Consider the following 24,622-nt stretch of genomic DNA (forward strand, 5'->3'; position numbering starts at 1 on the left):
TAAATGGCCGGAAAAATACAAATATCCAAATGATCTTTCATGTTTTCTAGTAAAACAAGACAAGCCAGTACTTGAGGATAATGCTTAAAAACTTAGTGGAAACCCACAGACGGCCTTGCTTGACCTAGTTAACTTCCACAGTAAAAGCAATTTAAATGGTTAGGAATTTTAAAAATTCAAGTGCTAGTACCCTTGGCAAGAACTGTCCCATGATTTGCCTCAAAGTAATAGTCAACTACTTTTCAACTCATGATACTGATACCTACCGTACAGAGTGGGGTGTAATTGTGCCAATTTACAATCAAGAAGCCATCAAACCAAATGCAGCTTAATTCAGATAAAAACCTATATTGATAGCAAAAAGCAATAAAAAAAAACTGAGGACACAGACCTTGGTGAGATGCCAAATGGAAAATGGTGCTTTAAAAGGCAGTCTCTTACAATGTAAGGAATAAAGTAAAACCTCATTAGCTTGGAATTCCTGATCTGAATGATCAGGTATTCTAGACAAGATCAAGAAAAGATAGTTCAAACTATTGAATGAACTTTTACTTAAGCACTTTGGAGGTGTTCACGCCCCTTAAATGTAAGTTACATATCTATTCATTGAAGGAAGTCTAAGCAGTTGTACTGGCAGATTACTGTATTAAGCTTGAAAGTAATAAAAATGTTTTTAAAGACACTGTATGATACAGACTTTTCACTACTTCAGATTAACCTAACTGATGAACCTTCTTGGTACCTATTTGTCTCCGTTAATCTTCATTCTAAAACCAAAATTTCATGCTTTGATTTAATTCTCCCATTGACATCTTTATCTCCTTTAGAAAGCTCCTGCTCTGCATCTTTCCAAACAACTTTTTTCTTTTTTCACAGAAAAGCTGTAATTTTATGTATGTGACTAATCCAACTGAGTCCATGATTTCTTTTCTGCAATGTATAATACTTACGAAGGCTTCTTTTTCAAAACAAAACAATATTTCGTTCAAGATTTTGCCCCATCCATACTTTGAAGATGAGGCTTTAAGCTCACTTGAGATGTTTTTATAATCAGCTTGCCTAATAATTCTTACAGCCTTAAGCATGAAAAACCTTTGAAAACTGAAACTTTGTATAGGAATTCTAATAGCCAGTAACAAGTGTCAATTTTTATTCATTCCAAAGGCGTTAAGAGGTCCTGACAGCATTTCTGAGAGCTCCATCATGAGGCTATAGTGTTTTGTTCAGTATTACATGGCCAGTTAGTGTGACAAGGGAGACCTACTTTGGTACCCAAGGAATGGCTGGTTGTGATAATGGGCAAAAGTCAAGGTGCTGACAGGGCTGCTTCAGCACTTACAGGTTAAATGAAGGTGGGGAAGGCAATAGCACCACTGCCAACGTTAAGCAACTCCACCAATCTCACTCCAAAGCAGTACAAAATACAAAAAGTTAAAAATCTTAACATACTCCCATTGTCCAGGAAATCCTGTGTCATCTGGTAAGAGGGAGGAATCTCAGCCCCATTCCCTCAGGTCCTTGTCACGTTAGCTTCTTGATAGCTTCAATCCACTCTGAACGCTCAGCCTTGCTGCTGGCCTGGATATAATAGTGGATGTCATCCTTAGTAATCACTTTGAAGAGGTTTCCCTGGACGTTCCCTTTAACCCCTAGGCAGGAAGAAAAAAAAGAAAAATCAGTGAGTGAATATCCATGTCTGCTTTCAGCTGGGAACAGCTGAAAGTCACTGAGACGGACAAAAACACATAATGAAGTATTTCTTAGTACAAGTGTGCATATATGGTTAGGAAATCCCACCAGAGGCATGCTTTCCTGTTTGCCTCCCATCCATCCCCTCTCCCTCATCTGTGCCTTAAGGCCTGCTAGTTTTATGTCTGAACGTTCTTGGAAGACCTCTTGGCCTGCCCTCTATGATAACCATAGGTCTGCAGTCTCACTCACATCAAAAAAGTCTAGTAGGTTTATGTTAAAAGCATGGACAGATGTGGGATTTGACTGAAATTGTTTAATTTCTTTGAACCTCAATCTTCCCATCCATAAGTTGAGAATAATACTACCTTCCTTAGCTGTCTAGTGTGAAATTAGCACGATAACATATTAAACTGTGTTGTCAATCTTTAAACACTATTGTAAGCTATTGTTCTTAGGTGGAAGCTTATGGGCCAGTAAGCACAGAAAAGGAAGGGAAAGAATATTAAAGATGAGAATTATTTAGTTGTGTTGTTAAAACACTAAGAATACCCCACGTGCCCTTTCTCTGATTTTGAAATTGGCTTCAGAATTCACACCATTCACTGTCTCACTGAGAAAGCCCCTACTCAGTCCCCACAGCTTCGTCCATCATCAGCAGAGCATTACTGAGAAAGCAGGAGGGAGGACCCTGAGATGAGGATGGGGCCAAAGTTGCCCCTTACCAGTGGGAACGCCATTATCCTCCAGAGCTGACACCAGGGAGCCACGAAGAGAAAACCCACCCACTGGCCGGTTCTCTTCCTGCAAAGGAAAGGAGAGCTGATTAGGGACTGTGTGAAGGCACGGAACTCTTATTAAAGAGACAGAAATAACTGGGCCACATTACCTGTCTCCTGAGAAACCTGAATGCAAGTCAAGAGGCAACAGTTAGAACCTTACATGGAACAACTGGTGCAAACTTGGGAAGAGGAGGACGTCAAGGATGGATATTGTCACTCTGTTTATTTAACTTATATGCAGAAATGCCAGATTGGATGAATCACAAGCTGGAATCAAGATTGCCAGGAGAAATATCAACAACTTCAGATATGCAGATGACACTACTCTAATGGCAAAAAGCCATTTAGAGGAATTAAAGAACCTCTTAATGAGGCTGAAAGAGGAGAGTGGCTTAAAACTGAACATTCAAAAAACTAAGATCATGGCATCTGGTCCCATCACTTCATGGCAAATAGATAGGGGAAAAGTAGAACCTGGGACAGATTTTCTTTTCTTGGGCTCCAAAATCAGTGCAGACAGTGACTGCAGCCATGAAATTAAAAGATGCTTGCTCCTTGGAAGGAAAGCTATGACAAATCTAGACAGCATATTAAAAAACAGAGACATCACTTTGCAGGTCTGTATAGTCAAAGCTGTGGGCTTCCCTAGTGGCTCAGATGGTAAAGCATCTGTCTGCAATGCAGGAGACCCGGGTTCGATCCCTGGGTTGGGATGATCCCCTGGAGAAGGAAATAGCAGCCCACTCCAGTATTCTTGCCTGGAAAATTCCAAGGACCGTGGAACCTGGTAGGCTACCATCCATGGGGTCGCAAAGAGTCGGACACAACTGAGCGACGTCACTTTCACTTTCATAGTCAAAGCTATGGTTTTTCCAGTAGTCATGAACAGATGTGAGAGTTGGACCATAAATAAGGCTGAGCACTGAAGAACTGAATCTTTTGAATTGTGGTGCTGGAGAAGACTCTTGAGAGTACCTTGGACTGCAAGGAGATCAAACCAGTCAATCCTAAAGGAAATCAATCCTAAATAATTTATTCGAAGGACTAGGCTGAAGCTGGAGCTCCAATAATTTGGCCACCTGCTGTGAAGAACTGACTTATTGGAAAAGACCCTGATGCTGGGAAAGATTGAGGGCAGGAGACGAATCAGGAGACAGAGGATGAGATAGTTTGATAGCATCACCAACTCAACGGACATGAGTTTGAGCAAACTTTGGGAGATGATGAAGGACAGGGAAAGCTTGTGTGCTGCAGTCCACGGGGTCACAAAGAGTTGGACAGGACTGAGCGACTGACCAAAAACAACAGAAGAATCATGCTCTCATCATACCACCCTCAGCCTACTAAAGAATTAGTCCGTGAGAGTCGTTTGTAACAGAAGATGAGGCTGCACTTGGACATCCCATGGCAAGTTATCTGCATGAGTGAGGAAGTTTGAGCTTCATTTCACAGCCAGTCACATCAGCACCACGCCCCTCCCTGCCCCTTAGCCCTCCCTGTGGTCTAGCAGGGTCCCCAGGGGCTCCTTCAAGCTCTCTCATGTTCTTGGCTTAGGGTTGGGTTCCTGACTGAATGCACACTCTTCATTATTTCAAAAAACAAATGAAAATCTACCAAGACAAGGCTGAACAGGCTGACTTAAAAGGCCATGTTTCTGTTCTTTTGATTGGAATTAAATCAACTGAGCATGCAGTAATACTTATTATCTGAAACTCAGAATTATGGCTTAAATATTAAATGGTAAAAGAAACCTTTCAAAACATTGGTGGGGACAAGAGGATGAGGGGGCAGAATTCACCGCCTCTTTGGGTGGAAAGGGGTGAAAAGAGGCTGGAAAGCACCAGTCAGGAGTCTCTTCATCAGCTCAGCTCCCCCTTCGTAGGCACACAGCCAGCTTTGGAGGAACTGAAAGATGTGTTTCCTCCCAAAACAATGAAGATATCCACTGAGCAGGATCAACTGAGCAGGCGACGATGTGATGAAAGAAAAGAGAGGTCAGACTGGGAGGAGCAGTTTGCAACTTGTGGAAGGAAAGGCATTGTGGGTGGAAGTTATGGTAGGGAGGCTGGGAGGAAGGCTGGAGGTGGAACCACCCCAGCTCTGCTGGGGAGAGACATGTCTGGAAGCTCGACAAGGTACTCACTTTGGAAGGGTCGTAGTAATGCAGAAAACCCGGGTCCTTCCTCAGAACAAAGCGCCGCACCTTCCAGTTTTTCCTCTTGTGCCCCTGAGGCAAAGAAAGGATGTATGGCTCGTGGGTGACAGCTTGTAGTCACATCCTCCTGCCTTCACGCCTCTAACGCCTTAGGCCTGCTTGTCTGGAACTCCTATGGGCACGGACATGTGCCGGCCCTTTGCTTTGGCTCCCTTGTGGCCACCACCGGACCCTGACTTAGCAGATGCTGCTGACAACTAGTGCCCTCTGGAGTCTCAGCCCTTCCCACCCTTTGTGGGGGTTCCTGCCTCCCCAGAGGTTCAGGACTGTCCACCTCCTCCCAGCTCCAAGGCGGGCTGTACCATACCTGCTTGGCCAGATAGCCTTGCTTCACCACAGTGCCACTTAACTCCATGGTGCTGAGACTGATTTCTTCCTTGGGACTTATCTTCTTCTTGCAGCTCTCAGCCTGGTAGGAAGGAGAGACAAGGACTCTTGTTACCAACACATCCCAGCTCCAGGCTGGGGAAGCTCCCACAGGGGAAAGGAAACTCCCACTCCACCTGGGGGTGAAGCTGTACCCCCTCCCCGAGCCCTAGGCCTCTCCCCGCTGACCGTGGACCCTTGGCCCACACTTTGTGGCCTCTTCCTCTCTGCTCCCATGCCAAGAGGAACCCAGGCCCTCACTTACGAATGTGTACAGGGCCGTGGAGTCATCCAGGAACTGCTCAGACAGATCCCCCGAGCGAATGGCTCCCATGCTTCGGGTGCCTACTGGCCGAAGGAAGTTCTCCTCCATGAGCACCGAGGCCAGCGTCACAGCCTCCAGACGGCTGGCTGCAAAGCCGTTGGAGAGGAGCCAGTCCACCAGGGAGGAGCCTGCAGCGGGGCAAGGGCAGCACCCGTCAAAACGACAGGCTCCAGACCAGCTTCCTCAGGGGTGCCTGGCTGTGACCTCATTGACCTTGACCCCTGGGGCAGCCTTGGAACAGCCTTGGGGCTCGGCCCTGGAGCAGACCAAACACCAACCTGCTGCCCAGAGCTGTGGCCACACCCACCTCTCAGGCTGGCCCGTTGGCTGCCAGGCAACTCAGGGCTCACCACTGAGTCCCAGGTCACCAAGCCCCAGGTCTCCAGTCCCTGGCCCAGCCCCGGGGGTGGGGTAGGGGTCAGGGGCTCACCTATGAAGGTCTTTTTGTAGGTGCTTCCCTGCTCCATGTTGGGGCTTGGTCGGATTCCGCAGCTACTGTCGCGCATCTTGTCCACGATGCGACTACACGGAAAGAAGGCAAAAGAGAGGAGACCCTCGTCACATTGACAGGAATGAGGGTGGGTCCATGAGCCACTGCTGAGGGTATAAAGCACGTGGCAAGTGGCATAATACACATCGCGGAGAAAGAGGGGTATTCTGTTATGCATCAGAATTTGAGAGGTGGGATTGGGGAACATTTCTTCTTGTTCATCTAAATGTTCTAATACTTCTATGCTAGACAGGTATTCTGTCTAGCATAGAAGTATTAATTAAGTCACAGCTTAATTTAAAAACAAAAGAATTATCTATGATCTGCTGTATAAAGTCCAAACTCCTCCAGCTACTTCTCAAAAGTCACCCATCACTTGAACCCACTTTCATCTGCTGTTGGTCCTCCCTGCACTCACCATGGGTTAGCCACGCCCTGGGCACATATGATGCTTTCGAACTGTGGGGCTGGAGAAGACTCTTGAGAGTCCCTCGGACAGCAAGGAGACCAAACCAGGCAATCCTAAAGGAAATCAACCCTGAATATTCATTGGAAGGACTGATGCTGAAGCTCTAGCACTTTGGCCACCTGATACAAAGAGCTGACTCACTGGAAAAGACCTTGATGCTGGGAAAGACTGAGGGGAAGGAGAAGAGGGCAACAGGGGATGAGATGGTTGGATGGCATCACTGATACATGAACTAGGGCAAACTCTAGGAGATGGCGAGGAACAGGGCGGCCTGCAGTCCATGGGGTCGCAAAGAGTCAGATGCGACTTAGCGACTGAACAACAAAGATGAACAATCAAGATTCCAGAGCCTGGTATGGAGGTTTTTGGTAAGCCTGGGAAGTTCTGCTTCCTGCAAGGTTAGTGGGCATTTCCTGCAGATGCGTGGATATAACAATTTCCATGAAAGGAATTCCTTTCATCCTTCCCTACTCTATAGTATCACTGCCACCACTGACCTGCTTTCCTTCTGTTCTGTGGGACAATCCCTGCCACCAATGGCAGACCTTTTCTTATTGTCTATGTAGGTACTTGGGCTGGAAAGCCCCTGAGATGAGACTTTGTTTATGCCCATCTGCATGAGCACCTAGAGCGATGTACGGCATGCAGCAGGCACTCAGCAACTATTTCTTAAAAGAGTGAATGGATGGATGGATGAAGAATCCCACAGAATAAGAATGCAGCTCTTAACAGAACACATGTTCTTGCCACCAGGCTGCAAACAAGACTAATGACTTGGTGAGTGGAGATTCCTGGGGAGCTGTTTTTATAGCCCTGAGCATCCCGGTTGACACTGAAGGGAGGGGGTCAAGACACTGAGGTGGGCAGGAGCAGCAGGGACCCCAAGAAGTTACCAGAGCAGGCTGGCAGGGCCACTCCCACATAGGGAAAACAATGTAAGCAGGCCCTGGAGCACAGTTGCAGCACCAGCCAGGCCTATGTAGCAGCCACAGAGGTCCCCTCCCTGAGCCGAGCAGACAGCAGAGGCTGCAGCAAAGCCAGGGAGGGCGAGGGCAGGGCCGGGCACTCACTGCAAGCTGATGTGAGGGGGCAGCTTGAAGGAGTTCTTCAGCAGGTGAAGCTGTTGGACCTTCCCCGGCTGCCCCGCGTGGATGGCTCCTGTTATCTCGAAGGCCCAGGCGTCCCTCTCCTCTCGAGAACAGGCCTCCAGGAAGTACTCCGTGGATGTTTGAGTTTTCAGCTTAATGAGGAGCTGTGGGAAGAGACAGCCAGTCAGACCAGGCTGAGAGGGAGAGAGAAAGCTGGCTGGGCAGCAAAAATGACAGAACCGAAGCAGATCCGGGAGACCACATGATCCAGTGACTGCCCAACGCCTCACCCCTCAATCTCGTCCCAGCTGCTGGGCGTTTAAAGATTCCCTTGTACACCATCAGTGACAGAGAGTTCACCACCTTGGCCCCTTTGGATAGACTAATTAGAGCAGAGTCTGCTTCCTGAGGCCTTGGTCTCTCTGCTCCCGATTCTGCCTTCTCGATTAAGCTCCCTTCTTATGAGAGTCCCTGTGCTAAAGAGGGAAACACACAGGCTTCCAGGTGAGACTGAGCTAGAGCCATAGCTACGGTCGCTTAGGCACATTATAGGACCCACTGAGCCTCTCAATGCCTTCCTCTGTCCTCTGAGGCTATTAACGCTTACCCTGAAGGAACTCAGTTCTGCTCCTTTTGATCATCTTCTTTTTTATTTATTTTTTTAAACGTATTTATTTTTAATTGAAGGATAATGGCTTTACAGTAGCTCAGTTGGTAAAGAATCTGCCTGCAATGCAGGAGACCCAGGTTCAATCCCTGGGTCACAAAGATCCCCTGGAGGAGGAGATGGCAACCCATTCCAGTATTCTTGCCTGGAGAATCCCATGGACAGAGGAGCCTGGCAGGCTACAGTCTATGGGATCGCAAGAGTCGGACATGACTTAGCAACTGAACTATTGTGTTGGTTTCTGCCAACATCTACATCAATCAGCCATAGTATACCTGTGTCCCCTCCCTCTTGAACCTCCCTCCTATCTCCCTCCCCATCCCACCCCTCTAGGTTGTTACAGAGCCCCAGTCTGAGCTCCCTGAGTCATACAGCAAATTCCCCTTGGCTATTTTACATATGGTAATGTAAGTTTCCATATCACTCTCTCCATACACCCCACCCTCTCCTTCCTCAACCCCCCGTCCTGCCCCCATGTCTGTAAGTCGGTTCTCTATGTCTACGCCTGATCTTCTTCTTGATTGGGTCTAATCATCCCAAGTCTTTCACACATTCTTCATATAATATGGTTTAAACTTTCTCAACCAGTTCATGCCCGAATCTCCATCCATCCCAAAGTTGTACCTGAGCCAGACGGCTTGTAAGGGCATCTTCCTCCTTTTCAGCAAGACAGTGTTCTCTGTGGCCAATAATATCTGTACCAACATTTGGAACTGTTTTTCAATTAACCACTTGCTTTCATAACAAGATCATTAACTGAAAGAACCAATCTTACAATTTTCTTCCTTGACTTCTCCAAGCCTAGCCAATTTCTTGGCACTTACTGAGCCCTCAGTAAATGATTAATTCCGATTCTTTTCTGATGGTAGATGGTAAATGATTAACTCAGGTTCCTTTTAGGGTTGAGCTGCTCCTGACTTTTGGAACACGTACCCCCTGGGGGATGAAAGCCATCCTATTGAACCTGAAGTAGCAGTAACTACTCACATCTGTGTGGTACCTCCTAGGCTACAAATGTTTTGACCCACCATTACCTTCATGATCTTCATCATAGCTGTGAGCAACAGTCAGGTGTCATTACATTATCCAAGTTTATAGACGAGGAACTCAGGCTCAGAGAGGTTCAATTACCTGCCCAAGGTCACGTGCCTGGTATGTGGTGCAGCCAGGATTTGAGTCTAGGTTTTTCAGTAACTCGGCTCTTACCATGACTCATACCACCTTTGGCTAAGAGGCCAGGGAAGGGGGTGGTCGGGGGAGTGGGAGGGAGGCGCTGGGAAGAAGGGCCTTCACTTACCGGTCGGTTTTCATACTCCAGGCAGGGGCAGGTGATGGTGCAGCCATCCAGAAGGATGCGGCCCTTGGGAGGGGTCACTTTCCGACCCCCCTCGAACTTGTAGTATAGCAGCGTGTTCTGCCGAAGAATGAACCACCGTGCTTTCCAGTTGTGGACAATGTGACCCTGAGGACAGACAGGAGAGCCCTGAGGTGAGGTGGCCGAGGGGACGACCTGGTCATAGGGAGAGGAATCTCGTTGCACAGGTGGTCAGACTGTGCCATGGGATCAACTCTCCAATAAGGAGATAACGCTCTGTCTCTCTTGCTTAGCTTAATTTTATTTTTTAATTTTGAAATAATTTTAATTCAGAGAAAAGCTGAAGACAAGCATAAAACTTTTTTACAAAAAAAAACTTTTACAAAACCATTTAAGAATTAGTTTTTAACATGATGCTCCATATATTAATATTGATGCTTCTCAATATTTTATTGTCTCCTACCAAAAAATAAAAAGTATTTCCAACATAACCACAATACAATCATCAACATTAGGAAATTTACATAAATATGTTATTTTCCTCTGTTCCATAAACTCCACTCAAGTTTCACCAATTATCCCAATAATGTCCTTAAGAGCCAAAAGATCCTGTTCCAAATTATATGTTTATTTTCATTTTCATGAAGAAATTGTGAGCTTCGGATCTCTTTGTCATCTCTTTTGAGTATGTAACAATTGGCGTTGACTTGCTAGTTCCCATTTGTTCTTTTTTTCTATGGTTATAAGCCTTGAAAGAAACTGCAAAATACACAGAAGAAAAGATCCTAGGGACTTCCCTGATGGTCCAGTGGCTAAGACCGAGCTCTCAGTGTAGGAGGCGTGGGTTCCATCCCTGGTCTGGGAACTAGATCCCACACACAGCAACTAAGAGTTCACCCGCTGCAACTAAAGATCCTACATGCCTCAACGAGGACCCAGCACAGCCAAATACATAAACAAGAGAGAGATCCTATTAATACCTTGCATTTCCTTTGTCTTTTTCCCTTTTAGTTTTTTTTTAACCAAGAGCATATTACGAATAGTTTTATTTTCCAGTCTTTCTTTTGTTGACTTTGCCAAGCATCTTCTCACACCATTCAGTTCAGTTCAGTTCAGTCGCTCAGTCGTGTCCGACTCTTTGTGACCCCATGAATTGCAGCATGCCAGGCCTCCCTGTCCATCACCAACTCCCGGAGTTCACTCAGACTCAACATGTCTTTTAATGACCAACAAGTGGATCTTTGCGACCCCATGAATCGCAGCATGCCAGGCCTCCCTGTCCATCACCAACTCCCGGAGTTCACTCAGATTCAACACGTCTTTTAATGACCAAAAAGTGTATGTATCATCTCCTTGCCCATCTCCTGTTGTTTGCAAGTGAGGTTTCTTTTTTTTTCTTTTAACTATTATAAACAACTCCATAATGAATATCCTTGCACATAAGTTTTGATCTGCATCTCTAATTTTTTTCCCCTTAGGATATATCCCCCCTCCAAAATGTTACTAGTTGAGGGATGTGGGGAATTTGTAAAGTGAAGCCACAAATTAAGAACTCTAACCATCTTACCTAACCTGGTGTGACAGACCTAAAAGGCAGGGGAGCCTGTGGGGCTCTCAGATGGGTCATGGAGCCAGTGGACAAAACAGGCAGGTGAAGACAGAGAGTCTGTTTCTAGAACAGACCAGTGGATGGGGGAATGTCTGCTGAAGAATCAGAATGGAATAGCTTTGTACACGCTCATGAAAGTGACTTTCTTGGCATATTTCCCAGAGCAGAGCCCAATTAGGGCTGGATTCTAACCAAGAGAGATGCACTTTATTTGAATCAGAGACTGTCCGCAATTACTGGTTTCCTGACCCAGCCCTGATTCATTTCCAAGGCCCCTTCAGTTGTCACATGTGTGATGCTGCAATTCTGTTTCATGCTCAGCAGGTATGCACTGAGTGTTAGGGAACTGGAAATTGTTGAAGGGGTTGACTGTGTTAGCACTGGTCTAAGCCAAACAGAATTTACTGTGGCAACTAAGGATGGCATATATATAGGCTTTCCTGGTGGCTCAAATGGTAAAGAATCTGCCTGCAATGCAGGAGACCTGGGTTCAGTCCCTGGGTAGGGAAGATCCCCTGGAGAAGAGAATAGTTACTCACTCCAGTATTCTTGCCTGGAGAATCCCATGAACAGAGGAGCATGGCAGGCTAGACTCCATGGGGTCACAAATAGTCAAATACAACTGAGTGACTAACTCTTTCACTTTTCCATATACATACATATTTAATTGGAATATTAAATATATATTTATACAAATATTTACATATCTATATATATTAAATATTTATATCTATATATATTTAATTGTCACCCTGCTTATTTAACTTATATGCAGAGTACATCATGAAAAATGCTGGGCTGGATGAAGCACAAGCTGGAATCAAGATTGCCAGGAGAAATATCAATAACCACAGATATGCAGATGACACCACCCTTATGGCAGAAAGTAAAGAACTAAAGAGCCTCTTGATGAAAGTGAAAAAGTTGGCTTAAAACTCAACATTCAAAAAACTAAGATCATGGCATCTGGTCCCAACACTTCATGGCAAATAGATGGGGAAATAATGGAAACAGTGAGAGACTTTATTTTGGGGGTCTCCAAAACCACTGTAGATGGTGACTGCAGCCAAGAAATTAAAAGACACTTGCTCCTTGGAAGAAAAGCTATGACAAACCTAGACAACATATTAAAAGGCAGAGGCATCAATTTGCCAACAAAGTCCATCTAGTCAAAATGGTTTTTCCAGTAGTCATGTATGGATATGAGAGTCGGACTATACAGAAAGCTGAGTGCCAAGAATTGATGCTTTTAAACTGTGGTGTTGGAGAAGACTCTTGAGAGTCCCTTGGACTGGAGGAGATCAAACCAGTCAATCCTGAAGGAAATCAGTCCTGAATATTCATTGGAAGGACTGATGCTGAAGCTGAAGCTCCAAAACTTTGGCCACCTGATGCAAAGAGCTGACTCATTGGAAAAGACCCTGATGCTGGGAAAGACTAAAGGAAGGAGGAGAAGGGGACGACAGAGGATGAGATGGTTGGACGTTATCATCTACTCAATGGACATGAGTTTGAGTAAGCTTTGGGAGTTGGTGGTGGACAGGGAAGCCTGGTGTGCTGAAAAGAGTCAGACACGACTGAGTGACTGAATTGGAATATAATTGCTTTACAAAGTTGTGCTAATTTCTGTTGTACAATGAAGTGAATCAGCCACATGCATACATATATCCCCTTCCTCTTGAGCCTCCCTCCTACCCTAAATATGACTTTTAACAGTTAATCTGACAAGAGTTTACTAATATGTCTAAGTGTCATTACATTATATGGTACGTGAGCTGGGCCCATGAGAGGACAGATATGTCAAGCTGAATTTTACAGTTTTGCTCTCTTCACTCTATCCTGTACCAAGAATCCACGTTACACAATGGCGGATGGCTTTTCTTGACACAAGCTGACATGTTTAAAGAAATGAAAAAGATTTGCTCTAACTCCTCAGCAATGAGGGTCCTGTACTGCTCTCCACATGGCCCAGACTTGGGTCTCCTTGCTCGATGAGCCCCTGCTGAGGGGGTTCAAGTGCAGCATTAGCAGTAAAGGCAGTGAACTGCCAGCACACAGGTGTAGCTGGTGCAGAGAGGAGACTGCCGTCTAAGCTGACGGCATGGGGGCCAGTGTAAGGTGAAGGAGAGGAGGCGAAATAACCTTAAAACATAGGCATTCTGGGCTGCATTATGCCCTTCTCCCAAATTCATAGTTGACGCCCCAACCACTCCCCCACCTCTACCTTGTGCTGTGCTTAGTCACTGAGTCATGCCTGACTCTTTGCGACCACATGGACTGTAGCCTGCCAGACTCCTCTGTCCATGAGGATTCTCCAGGCAAGAACACTGAAGTGCATTGCCAGGCCCTCCTCCAGGGGATCTTCCCAACCCAGGGATTGAATGCAGGTCTCCCACATTGCAGGCGGATTCTTTACCACCTAAGCCACCAAGGAAGCCCAACAATATTGGAGTGGGTAGCCTATCCCTTCTCCAGGGGATCTTCTTGACCCAAGAATCACCACTACCTTAGAATGTGACTGTATTTGAAGAGAAGGTCTTTAAGGTGATTAGGTTAAATGGGGCCATTGTGTGCGTGCTAAGTCACTTCAGTTCTTTCCAACTCTTTGCCATCCTATGGACTGTAGCTCACCAGGCTCCCCTGGGATTCTCCAGGCAAGAATACTGGAGTGGGTTGCCATACCCTCCTCCAGGGGAATCTTCCCCATCCAGGGATTGAACCTGCTTCTCCTATGTCTCCTGCATTGGCAGATGGGTTCTTTACCACTAGCACCTCCTGGGAAGCCCAGATGAGGCCATTACCTGGGTCTTAATCCAATCTGACTGGGGGCCTCATGAGAAGAGGAAATTTGGACATACAGATGTCAGGGAGGCCTGCACACAGAGCAAAGACCATGTGAGCACACAGCCAGAGGTGCCACGCATGGGCGAGCTGAGGAGATGGCCTAAGGAAACCAAACCTTCGACACTTTAAACCTTAGACTCCAGCCTCCAAAACTGTGAGAAAATAAATCTCTGTTGCTTAGGCGATCCCATCCGTGTCTTTTGTTACCGGAGCCCTCATAAACTAAAACAACAGAGAAGAAGAAAGGGGCCTGGAGATGTTAGGGAGAAAGGTGAAACCAACAGATGTTGAGCAGAACAAACTAATACACAGATAAGGCTACATTTCCTGGACGAAACGCTACATTTCCCAGAATTTCTGGCATGAGGGGAACAGGGAGGTGGCTAGTGGCTGTCAGGCCTGCGCATGGGGTACTGATGCGTGTTTGGCAGCCACCAAGGTGGTGGAAGGACGGGGTCTTCTGACACCCAGTCCCCAGAGTTATCAGGAACACGTGACAAACAGCGGCAGCAGGATGTTTCCACTAGAGATGCCTCCTGGTGCTGTGGGGTATTTCTGTCTGGCTGCATTGTCCTTGGCTGTATGGCACTTGGTCCTCCCAAATATATCCAACTTACCCTTCTGTTCAAACTTGCTAGAGAGCACTGCGTTATGAGCCACTAAGAATCCAGTCTGACAGCAAAGGAGAGCAGTCTGAGAAAGGCTGAGATGGCCTCACTTTGGAGGTAGAGCACTTGAAGCAGCTGGTGACCTCACTGTGGCCGGAGGGGAGTCCCTAAAGACTTTTAAGCAGAATGATGACAAGCTTAGGTGCTCATGTTAAAAAAAAATCACCTGACTGCACTACGGCAGAACCCCTGAATTAGGTTCGGCCAGACGGGAGTGGGCAGCTCAGCTAGAGGTTCCTGTTGCTGCTGTGTCACTTCAGTCAAGTCTGACTCTGTGCGACCCCATAGACGGCAGCCCACCACGCTCCCCCGTCCCTGGGATTCTCCAGGCAAGAACACTGGAGTAGGTTGCCATTTCCTCCTCCAATGCATGAAAGTTAAAAGAGAAAGTGAAGTCGCTCAGTCGTGTCCGACTCTTAGCAATCCCATGGACTGCAGCCTACCAGGCTCCTCCGTCCATGGGATTTTCCAGGCAAGAGTACTGGAGTGGGTTGCCATTGCCTTCTCCAGAGGTTCCTGTAATAACCCACAAAACAGGAAATATCCCAGCTCTACGGATAAGCTACATCATACTGAGAGGGTATAAGAGACTGCCCCAAAGTCAGCAGGTAAAGGGTGTTAAAAACCAAAAATACACTGGTTATAGTGGGAAAAGAACCCAGGCCTCCCTTCACCTGGGCATCTTCTACCTTCTCCAGGCTCCTTGTCTGTAAGCAGCTGGCGGGGATCAGAGGTCATTTGGACCATGAATGGCTTAGCACCCTGTTAGGTGGAAGGAAAGTCCATAAGATGGGATGTAACCCTAGGACTGGGCTTAGAAAGCAGAGTTTTACAGCTGGAGGACCCTTTGAAAAAGTCTATATAATACTATGGGCTTCCCTGGTGGCTCAGATGGTAAAGAATCTAAACTCCCTAAATCTCATAATGAGGAAACTGAGGCCTAGAAAGGTCTTGCCCAAGACCCTACAATCCTGAAGAAGCAGAGATGGTACTTACTATGGGTTGAATTATGCCCCTGCAAAAGACATGTTGAAGTCCTAAGCCGGGAGATCTGTGAGTGAGGTCTTATTTGGAAATCGGGTCTTTGCAGATGTAATCAGGTTAAGATGAAGTCATTCAGTTCAGTTCACTTCAGTTGCTCAGTCATGTCCCACTCTGTGACCCCATGGACTGCAGCACCCCAGGCTTCCCTGTCCATCACCAACTCCCAGAGCTTGCTCAAACTCATGACCATCGAGTCGGTGATGCCATCCAACCGTCACATCCTCTGTCATCCCCTTCTCCTCCTGCCTTTGACTTTTCCCAGCATCAGGGTTTTTTCCAATGAGTCAGTTCTTCGTATCAGGTGGCCAAAGTATTGGAGCTTCAGCATCAGTCCTTCCAATGAATATTCAGGACTGATTTCCTTCAGGATTGACTGGTTTGATCTCCTCCAGTCCAAGGGACTCTCAAGAGTCTTCTCCAACACCACAGTTCAAAAGTATCAATTCTTCAGCGCTCATCTTTCTTTATGGTCCGACTCTTACATCCATAAATGACTACTGAAAAAACCACAGCTTTGACTAGGCAGACCTTTGTTGGCAAAGTAATATCTCTGTTTTTTGATATGCTGTCTAGGTTTGTCATAGCTTTTCTTCCAAGGAGCAAGTGTCTTTTAATTTCATGGCTGCAGTCACCATCTGCGGTGATTTTGGAGTCCAAGAAAATAAAATCTGTCACTGTTTCCATTATTTCCCCATCTATTTGCCATGAAGTGATGGAACCAGATGCCATGATCTTCGTTGTTTGAATGTTGAGTTTTAAGCCAGTTTTTTCACTCTTCTTTTTCACTTTCATCAAGAGGCTTTTCAGTTCTTCTTCAGTTTCTGCCATAAGGGTGGTGTCACCTGCATATCTGAGGTTACTGATATTTCTCCTGGCAATCTTGATTCCAGCTTGTGCTTTATCCAGCCTGGCATTTTGCATGATGTACTCTATATATAAGTTAAATAAGCAGGGTGTCAATATACAGTCTTGACGTACTCCTTTCCCAGTTTGGAACTAGTCCGTTGTTCCATGTCCGGTTCTGTTGCTTCTTGACCTGCAATCAGATTTCTCAGGAGGCAGGTAAAGTGGTCTGGTATTCCCATCTCTTGAAGAATTTTGCACAGTTTGTTGTGATCCACACAGTCAAAGGCTTTGGCATAGTCAATAAAGCAGATGTTTTTCTGGAACTCTCTTGCTTTTTCTATAATCCAATGGATTTTGGCAATTTGAGTACCAGCTGAGCCACCAGGGAAGCCCCATACTAGATTAGGATGGCCCTAAAAACACTTATATAATTGGTTTCCTTATATGAAGAGGAAATTTTGGACACTGAAAGACACATGGGGAGAAGATGGTCATGTGATGATGGAGGCAGAGATTAGAGTGAAGCACCTACAAGCCAAGGAACACAAAAGAGAGCCTGTGTGAGATAATGCATACATGCGTGTGCGCTCAATAGTGTCCAACTCTCTGCGACCCCGTGGACTGCAGCCTGCCAGGCTCCTCTGTCCAAGGGATTCTCCAGGCAAGAATACTGGAGTGGATTGCCATTTCCTATGTGAGATGACAGAAAATACATATATTTTTCTTTGCCCCCAGTTCTTGGTAGAGAGCTCCTGAACCCCTTGAAGTTTCTTGGGTGACAGGAGCATCTTTTGTGCTAATGAGGAAACTCTGGGTGGGCTTCTTGGTGAGGGCTGGCCACTGGAAAGACTGAGCCATGATTAGCAGCTTGGAATTTTTAGCCCCACCCCCCCCAACCATTCTCTTGAGAAAAGAAAAGAGCTGAAAGTGGCTTTGACAATTTGTCATGCTTACATGTGCCTCTATAAAATCCCAAAAATATGGGATTTGAAGAGTTTCTAGAAATTCACCCCAAGCAGAAGGTCACTGGAACCTCTGATCTGTGGTTGGTTACACAGTCAGAGCACAGGTGATAACTTGGGCTTCGGACTGGCATCTGAAGTGTGTGTGTGGCGGGTGGGGGAAGGCTGGGGAAGCAGCCTTGTGAGACTGCGCTGTTAACCCGTGGGACCGGAGACTGCCTCTGGGTAGATGCGTCAGAACTGACTTAAACTGTAGGACACACACGGGTGGTCACAGAGAATTGCTTGGTGTGGGGGAAACCTCCACACATTTGGTGACTAGAAGAGTCAGAAGTGAAGTAGTCTGTGTGAAAGTAAATGAGAGTCACAGGTGGAGAAAAACACAGCAGGTAAGAACTAAATTTTTCCTTACCTAGGAAGGAAAAATTGGTTTTTCCTTTACAGCCTGCAAATACCAGAATCAAAAGAGGCAAGGAAGGGCTCTCCCCTGCAGGCTTCGGAGGGAGCACGGTCCTGCTGACACTTCAAACAGACTTCTAGCCTTCGGAACTCCTTCTAGTCTTTTTTTCATCCAAGTAATTTTTCTTTTTCCTTTCTCGTACCATTTCTATTTTTACTCTTTGGACTATAATATGAAAAACATTTTTAACATCTGCATGACCACATGCTATGCTAAAGTCGCTTCGGTCATGTCTGACTCTTTTTGACCCCATGGACTGTAGCACACCAGGAGCCTCTGTCCATGGGATTCCCCAGGCAAGAATACTGGAGTGGGTTGCCATGGCCTCCTCCAGCGGATCTTCCTGACCCAGGGATCGAACCCACGTCTCTTACATCTCCTGCATTGGCAGGAGGGTTCTTTACCACTAGCACCACCTGGGAAGCCCTATGCTGCTGCTAAGTCACTTCAGTCGAGTCCAACTCTGTGCGACCCCATAGACGGCAGCCCACCAGTCTCTGCCATCCCCGGGATTCTCCAGGCAAGAACACTGGAGTGGGTTGCCATTTCCTTCTCCAATGCATGAAAGTGAAAAGTGAAAGTGAAGTTGCTCAGTCGTGTCCAACTCTTCGCAACCCCATGGACTGCAACCTACCAGGCTCCTCCGTCCATGGGATTTTCCAGGCGAGAGTACTGGAGTGGGTTGCCTTAGCTTCTCAGGGAAGCCCTATGCATAACCATAATTCACTTGTAATCATTTGTTTATTTGAGGGGACAGGTAGGTAGCCTCCAGTTTTTATTCTCTATCTAAATAACACTTTATTCCTAAAGCCTTTTTAAAAAAATATATTATTTATTTATTTTTGGCTGTGGCGGGTCTTTGTTGTTCCATGACATGTGGGAACTTAGTTCCCCAATCAGGGATCAAACCCACATTCCCTGCATTGGAGGGCAGATCTTTCACCACTGGAGAAGTCCCATTCCTAAAGCTTTTATGGCCTTTCCTGGAGATTGAGTCCTACAGATGAAAGATCTAGGTTACAGCATGTTGACATGGCCATGTCATTTTCTAAGAGTTGTAGGAGGTACAAGCCAGGTAGCCATGCCTGATGTGTTCCAGCCGCTTCTTTAAAGACAAGCAGCCCTACCCATGCAGACCTGCCCTCCTTCCTGGGCACCCTCCTTTAACACCAGGCTAAGTGAGCACCCTGCATTTTTGCCTGGAGCTTCGCTGTCTTTCTTGTCTGGGCTGGATTAAGAATCAAATCCATCTTGCCCCTGCCTGTCTCCTGCTTCACCCTCACCGGTGATGACTGTTCTGTACTCTGGGTTGCCAGCCTGGGCCCCGCCCCACTTCTGTACCGTAAACCCTCTTGAACCTGTGGAATCCCACAGTCACAGTCCTGCAACTTCCCTGGTGGACACAGGGGCTGCTGCTGCCACCCAGGAGGAAAGGGGAAATAATGGGGGATGCGGGAAAGCCTGAATGATCAGGAGGGAGGGACTGTTGGCAGGGGCAAGGGGCCCCATTCCTCACTTTGCAGGAAAGGGTGTGGCTTCCGCTTGCCTAGGGGTCAGGCTTCCAGCTCCAACTGCTTGTCTTTGGGTTTGGCTGGACAGCTCTAGGGATTTCAGTCTAGCCCGTCTGTGGGCTTTTGGGGTCAGACGAGTTGACTGTCCTCCCTTCTCTGTACCTTGGACTCCCTAAGGGGCCACGCTATACTGGCCTGTCTGGAAGAGAACTCACCTCCTCCCCTCCCTTCAACCCTCCCTTGACTCTGCATGGTGGTGGTGGTGGTGGGAAATCACGTAAGGCAAACCCCAGTAACAGGGATGCCCACAGGGGCCCATCTGAGAGGGTTTGTCTTCAACAGGCGCCTAGCAGGCTCAGTTATTCTACCAACCAACACCTTCAAGGAACTTTTCCTGCAGCTTCTCAGGTGAGGGAGAGAGGGACAGGGAACTTGGTGGGCAAGCCCCTGACAATCAACAATGCCCATCAAACCCCCCACCCGTCTCCCTCACCTTAGAAGCCACAGGAAAAGTTCTCCAAAGGTGCTCTCTCTGGGGTGTGGCTGCCTCCACAAACCCTGAAGGACTAATCTATCATTTTAATCCCGGTGACACGAAACAGGCGTGGAATTCTGTACCTGCTTGTATCCAGTCTGACCCTTGATCCAGCACAGCCTCCTACACCTCCTCTGGCTCATAGTTTTGAGCAAACAACACACCTACCCTCCTATATCAAATAATGTGTAAAATAACATAACTATATTCCCTACTGACCTGAAAGAGACTTGGGACCTCAGGGTTGATCTGCTGGCCAGGGAAGGCCATGGGAGGGAGAGTCCCTTCTCCCCTCTTCACCCATCCCCCTGCCAAAGCTGGAAACTCAGTAGAAGAGCCGGAAGGCTCATCCTCAGGTTTTATGCTCTGCTGTTAGGTTAGCATAGATGTTCAGTGTGAACATCAATGTTAAAAGAACTTTTCAAATCTAATTTCCCTCCTGTAGCTGCTTTTTCCTTCATTTTCTACCTTGGTCCCATATGCCTGGTTTTCCTCTGGACTCTTGCTTGCTGTGGGAAAAGCCGCATGTGGTGACGTGGAAGGAGTGAGGATGGAGACTGCTCAGAGACTGCTTGAATTTATGCTAGTGGGTATCTTCACCCCTCTCCTTTCCAGAATGGCTAAAACTTTTTATGCTTACCAAAGTGAAGGAAAAAACAAATTCTATTTATTTGCTATAAACTATGATAGATTCAGGGTTTCCATGGTGGTTCTGTGGTAAAGAATCCACCTGCCAATGCAGGAGATTCAGGTTTGATCCCTGGGTCAGGAAAATCCCTTGGAGTAGGAAACGGCAACCCATTCTAATATTCTCGCCTGGTAAATCCCATGGACAGAGGTTCCCAGTGGGCTGCAGTCCAGAAGGTTGCAAAAAAGTCGAATACGACTTAGGACTAAACAGCAACAGCAATAACATGATAGATTCAACCACAAGTGAAACAGAATGATCTAAAGTACTTCAGCGTCAACTGTTCCATTTATATAATATTAATACTCATAAGGTAACCAGTCATCCCCCAATATTTTCAACATGATCAGTAAAAACTATAGAATTTGGAAAGGCTGAACACCACATAGAAATGACATGTGACTGGATGGAAGTCTTGGAAAATAAAACTCCAGATTTGTGAAAAGAAACAATACAGCTGACCCCTAAACAACAGGGGATCGAGGGCAAAGACCCCTGAGCTGTTGAAAATTCACATGTAACTTTACAGCTGGCCCTCCGGGTTCTCTAAACAAGGGCTCAACCAACCACACAGCGACACGGGGCTCTGGGCAAGCGACCTCATCTTTCTGCCCCTCGGTTTCCTCATCTGTGATAGAGGGATAATAATACCCACCCTGCAGTGGGCAGCCTGAGTGGCTTCGATCCTGCTCCATCACCCACTGGTCCAGATCCTGAGCAAGCTACTTAGCCTCTTTGAACTTCTTTTTCCCCTTTCAGAAAGGGCGGTAAGATGGGACCACCGACCTGTCGGACTGTTGGGAGGATTAAAAGAGACAGCGTCCAAGACTGGTGCACAGCAGAGGCTTAACAAACAAAGGCTTTCTCCTTGCTCACGGGTTATTGTGAAGAATACAGGAGATGATGCATTAATCGGACGAGCTTGGGGGACTACAGAACACCCTTCTGTTGTTTTAAGACATCATAGTTAAATCCTAGGCACTTCGTATTTTAGTAAGTTGTTTTAAAGAAGCTGTCCTCCAAAGGGTAGCCGCCCGCCCGCACCCCACACGCGCTAGCCGAGCGGGATTCTCCTCCTTGCCCGTACCCCAGCCCCTCTTTTCTAGCTAAAGCTCACCCCCAGCCACCGCCCACCCGGCTCTGTCCGCGACACGCGCGGCTCCGCCCAGAGGGTCCCCAGCCCGCCCGATCGCGGCTCAGGTAAGCCGGCGGCCGCCGCGCAGCCGCCCCGGGCCGTGTCCGGAGAGGCTCCGGCACGCTCACCCTCTTGACGAGGAAGCCCTCCTTGAGCACGCCGTCCTCCATGGCGCCGTCCCGCGCCGCCCGCTCCTCCGTTCCCGCGGCGCCCAGGAAGCGCCTCCGACCCGGCGCGGCGCCGCCCCCTGGCCCGCGCCCAGAGCCCGAGGCCGCGGGGCGTCCCGGGCAGGAAGTCAGTCCAGGTCGGGATTTCCAACGTGCTGCCCCCACCGAAGGTGCCCTGAGGTCCTTGGTTAGTCCTCCAGTTGCTGAGCCTGCCAGCCGTTCGCGTCCCGCCCCGGCTGCCGCCATCCAGGTGCCCCCTGCGCGCTGGGCGCCTCCTTACCCTTCCGTCTCTGCCCATCTGCCGCCACTCCCAGCCTTAACCAGGTGCCTGCCTCGCACCCAGTACATTGCTCTCGACTAATACTTAGGGAATCAAGCTGATCGGAAAGGATTTCAAGAATCTGGAGTCATCCCTGAGCTCTATAGAAATAGGGGATGGGAGAGTGGATGAGGTGCGCCAGGTTGGGAACAGGATCCTGGCCTCTGGTAGGCGCAGAGAAATGTTCCCATTAGCGAGGTCAAGGATTTAAGGAAGCAGGCACCATCTGCAGGGGCCCTCTGGCCAAAAGGGCCAAAAAGGCCCTTCCTCTCTGCCAAAAAGGCTGAAACTGAACTTTCCATGATTAGGGGCAAAATTTAAGGGAGAGCCAGGGAACCCAGTAATCTAGATAAATAAAAATTTAATGCAACATTCTAAAATATGTTAAGTGTTTTTGAAATTTTTAAAATAAAAATTAAGGCCAAAAAAATCCATGTTTAACAAAATGTCAAAAACAGGAAAGCATCCATAATACTGAACCCGTCCTTACGATGCTGTCCCTTTATCCATTGCTTGCCCCAGCATGAAGGGCCGGCCCTATTAGGACTGTTCATCAGGACAGGAAAAGACCCCAAATGCCTAAAAGGGAAGAGAAAGCTCTAGATTGGGAGAAGGTGCCCCTGGGTGCTTTTCAAAACTAACCAGGAGCCCACCCCCAAAGCACAGTGGGTGCCCCTGCCCTAGAAATGGCCCCCTTCAGCCTTCTGTACAGACTGACTTTGGGATCTCAGAGGAGTACAAAATGAAAGGGGCTTTCATTCCATTTCAGAATGAACATCAATTCTGCACCTACTGAAGCCAGACCTGTATTAAGTTCAGTTCAGTTTCTCAGTCATGTCCGACTCTTTGCAACCCCATGGACTGTGGCACACTAGGCTTCCCTGTCCATCACCAACTCCCAGAGTTTACTCAAACATGTCCACTGAGTCGGTAATGCCATCCAACCATCTCATCCTCTGTTGTTCCCTTCTCCTCCTGCCTTCAATCTTTCCCAGCATCAGGGTCTTTTCCAATGAGTCAGTTCTTGGCAACAGGTGGCCAAAGTTTTGGAGTTTCAGCTTCAGCATCAGTCCTTCCAAAGAAGATTCAGGACTGATTTCCTTTAGGATGGACTGGTTGGATCTTCTTGCTGTCCAAGTGACTCTCAAGAGTCTTCTCCAACACCACTGGGTTCTAATTAATGTACAACACACCATAAGGTGAGTTTATTATCCCATTCTTTCCAGCCAAGGAAACTGAAACTTGAAGCAGTTAAATAACTTACCCAAGGTCACACAAGCTTGGATTTTAACCCCAGGACAGTGTGAATGCTCTTGTTTCTCACGTCAAGAGCTGGGAAGAGGAGGAAAGAATAATCTGAGCTATGAAAACTTGCTGGATTCAAATCCAGGACATGAGAGATTGGAATGGGAAATTCTTATTCTTTTTGGCTCTGAAAGTGAAAGTGAATGTCACTCAGTCATGTCTGACTCTTTTTTTTTTTTTTTTCATGTCTGACTCTTTAGGATCCCCTGGAGTATACCGTCTATGGAATTCTCCAGGACAGAATACTGGAGTGGGTAGCCTTTCCCTTCTCCATGGGATCTTCCCAACCCAGGAATCAAACCAGGGTCTTCTGCATTGCAGGAGGATTCTTTACCAAATGAATTATGAGGGAAGCCCTTTTGGCTCTAACTTTGGTCTATTACTCTCCTTCTTCCTCTCAGATGCTGGGGGGCAGCGAGTTGGCACAGAAGTTGTTTTGGCTTTATCCAGACACAACTTTCTGAGTCTTAGAAGAGTGGCATTTTCTTTGGCAAGAGGATTTCCCGAATGAGTTCACAAAAATGGGGAAGGGGGAAGGATTGGTTCTTTCTCCTGACAGTGTCCCTGCTAGGAGGGAGTTAAGGCCTCTGCATACTTAGAACCTGCTTCTTGTCCTAGAAAAGCCCCTGGTCCAGCCCACCCTGAGTCTGACTCACTGGACCCAGAGCCTGAGTCACACCGCTTCCTCCCCTGGCTGTGGTGGCTAAGCCACCAGTCTACCAAGGAACCACAGTGACATAAACCAGACTCGACCACAGGCAAGAGGAGGGAGACAGAAGAAGCAGACACACAGTGGCAAACAGCTGAGACTAGGGGAAGGAAGCAGGAAAGGGAAGGAAACTCAGCACAAAGGAACTTGTCTTATTGTTCCAAGGACTTTTCATTTCCCTCTCAGGTCCAGAGGCTGATGTGGAAGGGACCCTGACTCTCTTAAAAGGGCCAGCTAATGTTTGGAATGTGTAAGCTGTAGACAGCTCTAAGGTCAGTATTTGGGTGGAGGTTAATTCACAGTCTGATGCAAAATTCCACCATTAGAGACTCACTCATTTGGCTATAGCTAAGAATTCCACTGAAGGTCTTTCCTGGTGGCTAGGTGGTAAAGAATCCACCTGCCAATGCAGGA

General features: G+C 47.3%; 1 protein-coding gene across 1 annotated transcript; it reads right to left on the reverse strand.

The window, feature by feature from the left end:
- Positions 1 to 1,128: 1,128 nt before the first annotated feature.
- On the reverse strand, positions 1,129 to 22,348 carry PLEK2 (pleckstrin 2). Its single transcript, XM_061429187.1, has 9 exons — positions 21,837 to 22,348; positions 9,389 to 9,553; positions 7,407 to 7,588; positions 5,808 to 5,899; positions 5,318 to 5,505; positions 4,994 to 5,095; positions 4,615 to 4,698; positions 2,415 to 2,493; positions 1,129 to 1,649 (listed from the first exon to the last, which is right to left on the reverse strand). The coding sequence occupies exons 1-9, from the start codon at positions 22,119 to 22,121 to the stop codon at positions 1,522 to 1,524; spliced, it is 1,305 nt and encodes a 434-aa protein (XP_061285171.1). The 5' UTR covers positions 22,122 to 22,348; the 3' UTR covers positions 1,129 to 1,521.
- Positions 22,349 to 24,622: the final 2,274 nt, after the last annotated feature.

This window comes from Bos javanicus, chromosome 10 (genome assembly GCF_032452875.1).
Source record: "Bos javanicus breed banteng chromosome 10, ARS-OSU_banteng_1.0, whole genome shotgun sequence".
NCBI classification, from domain to species: Eukaryota; Metazoa; Chordata; class Mammalia; order Artiodactyla; family Bovidae; genus Bos; species Bos javanicus.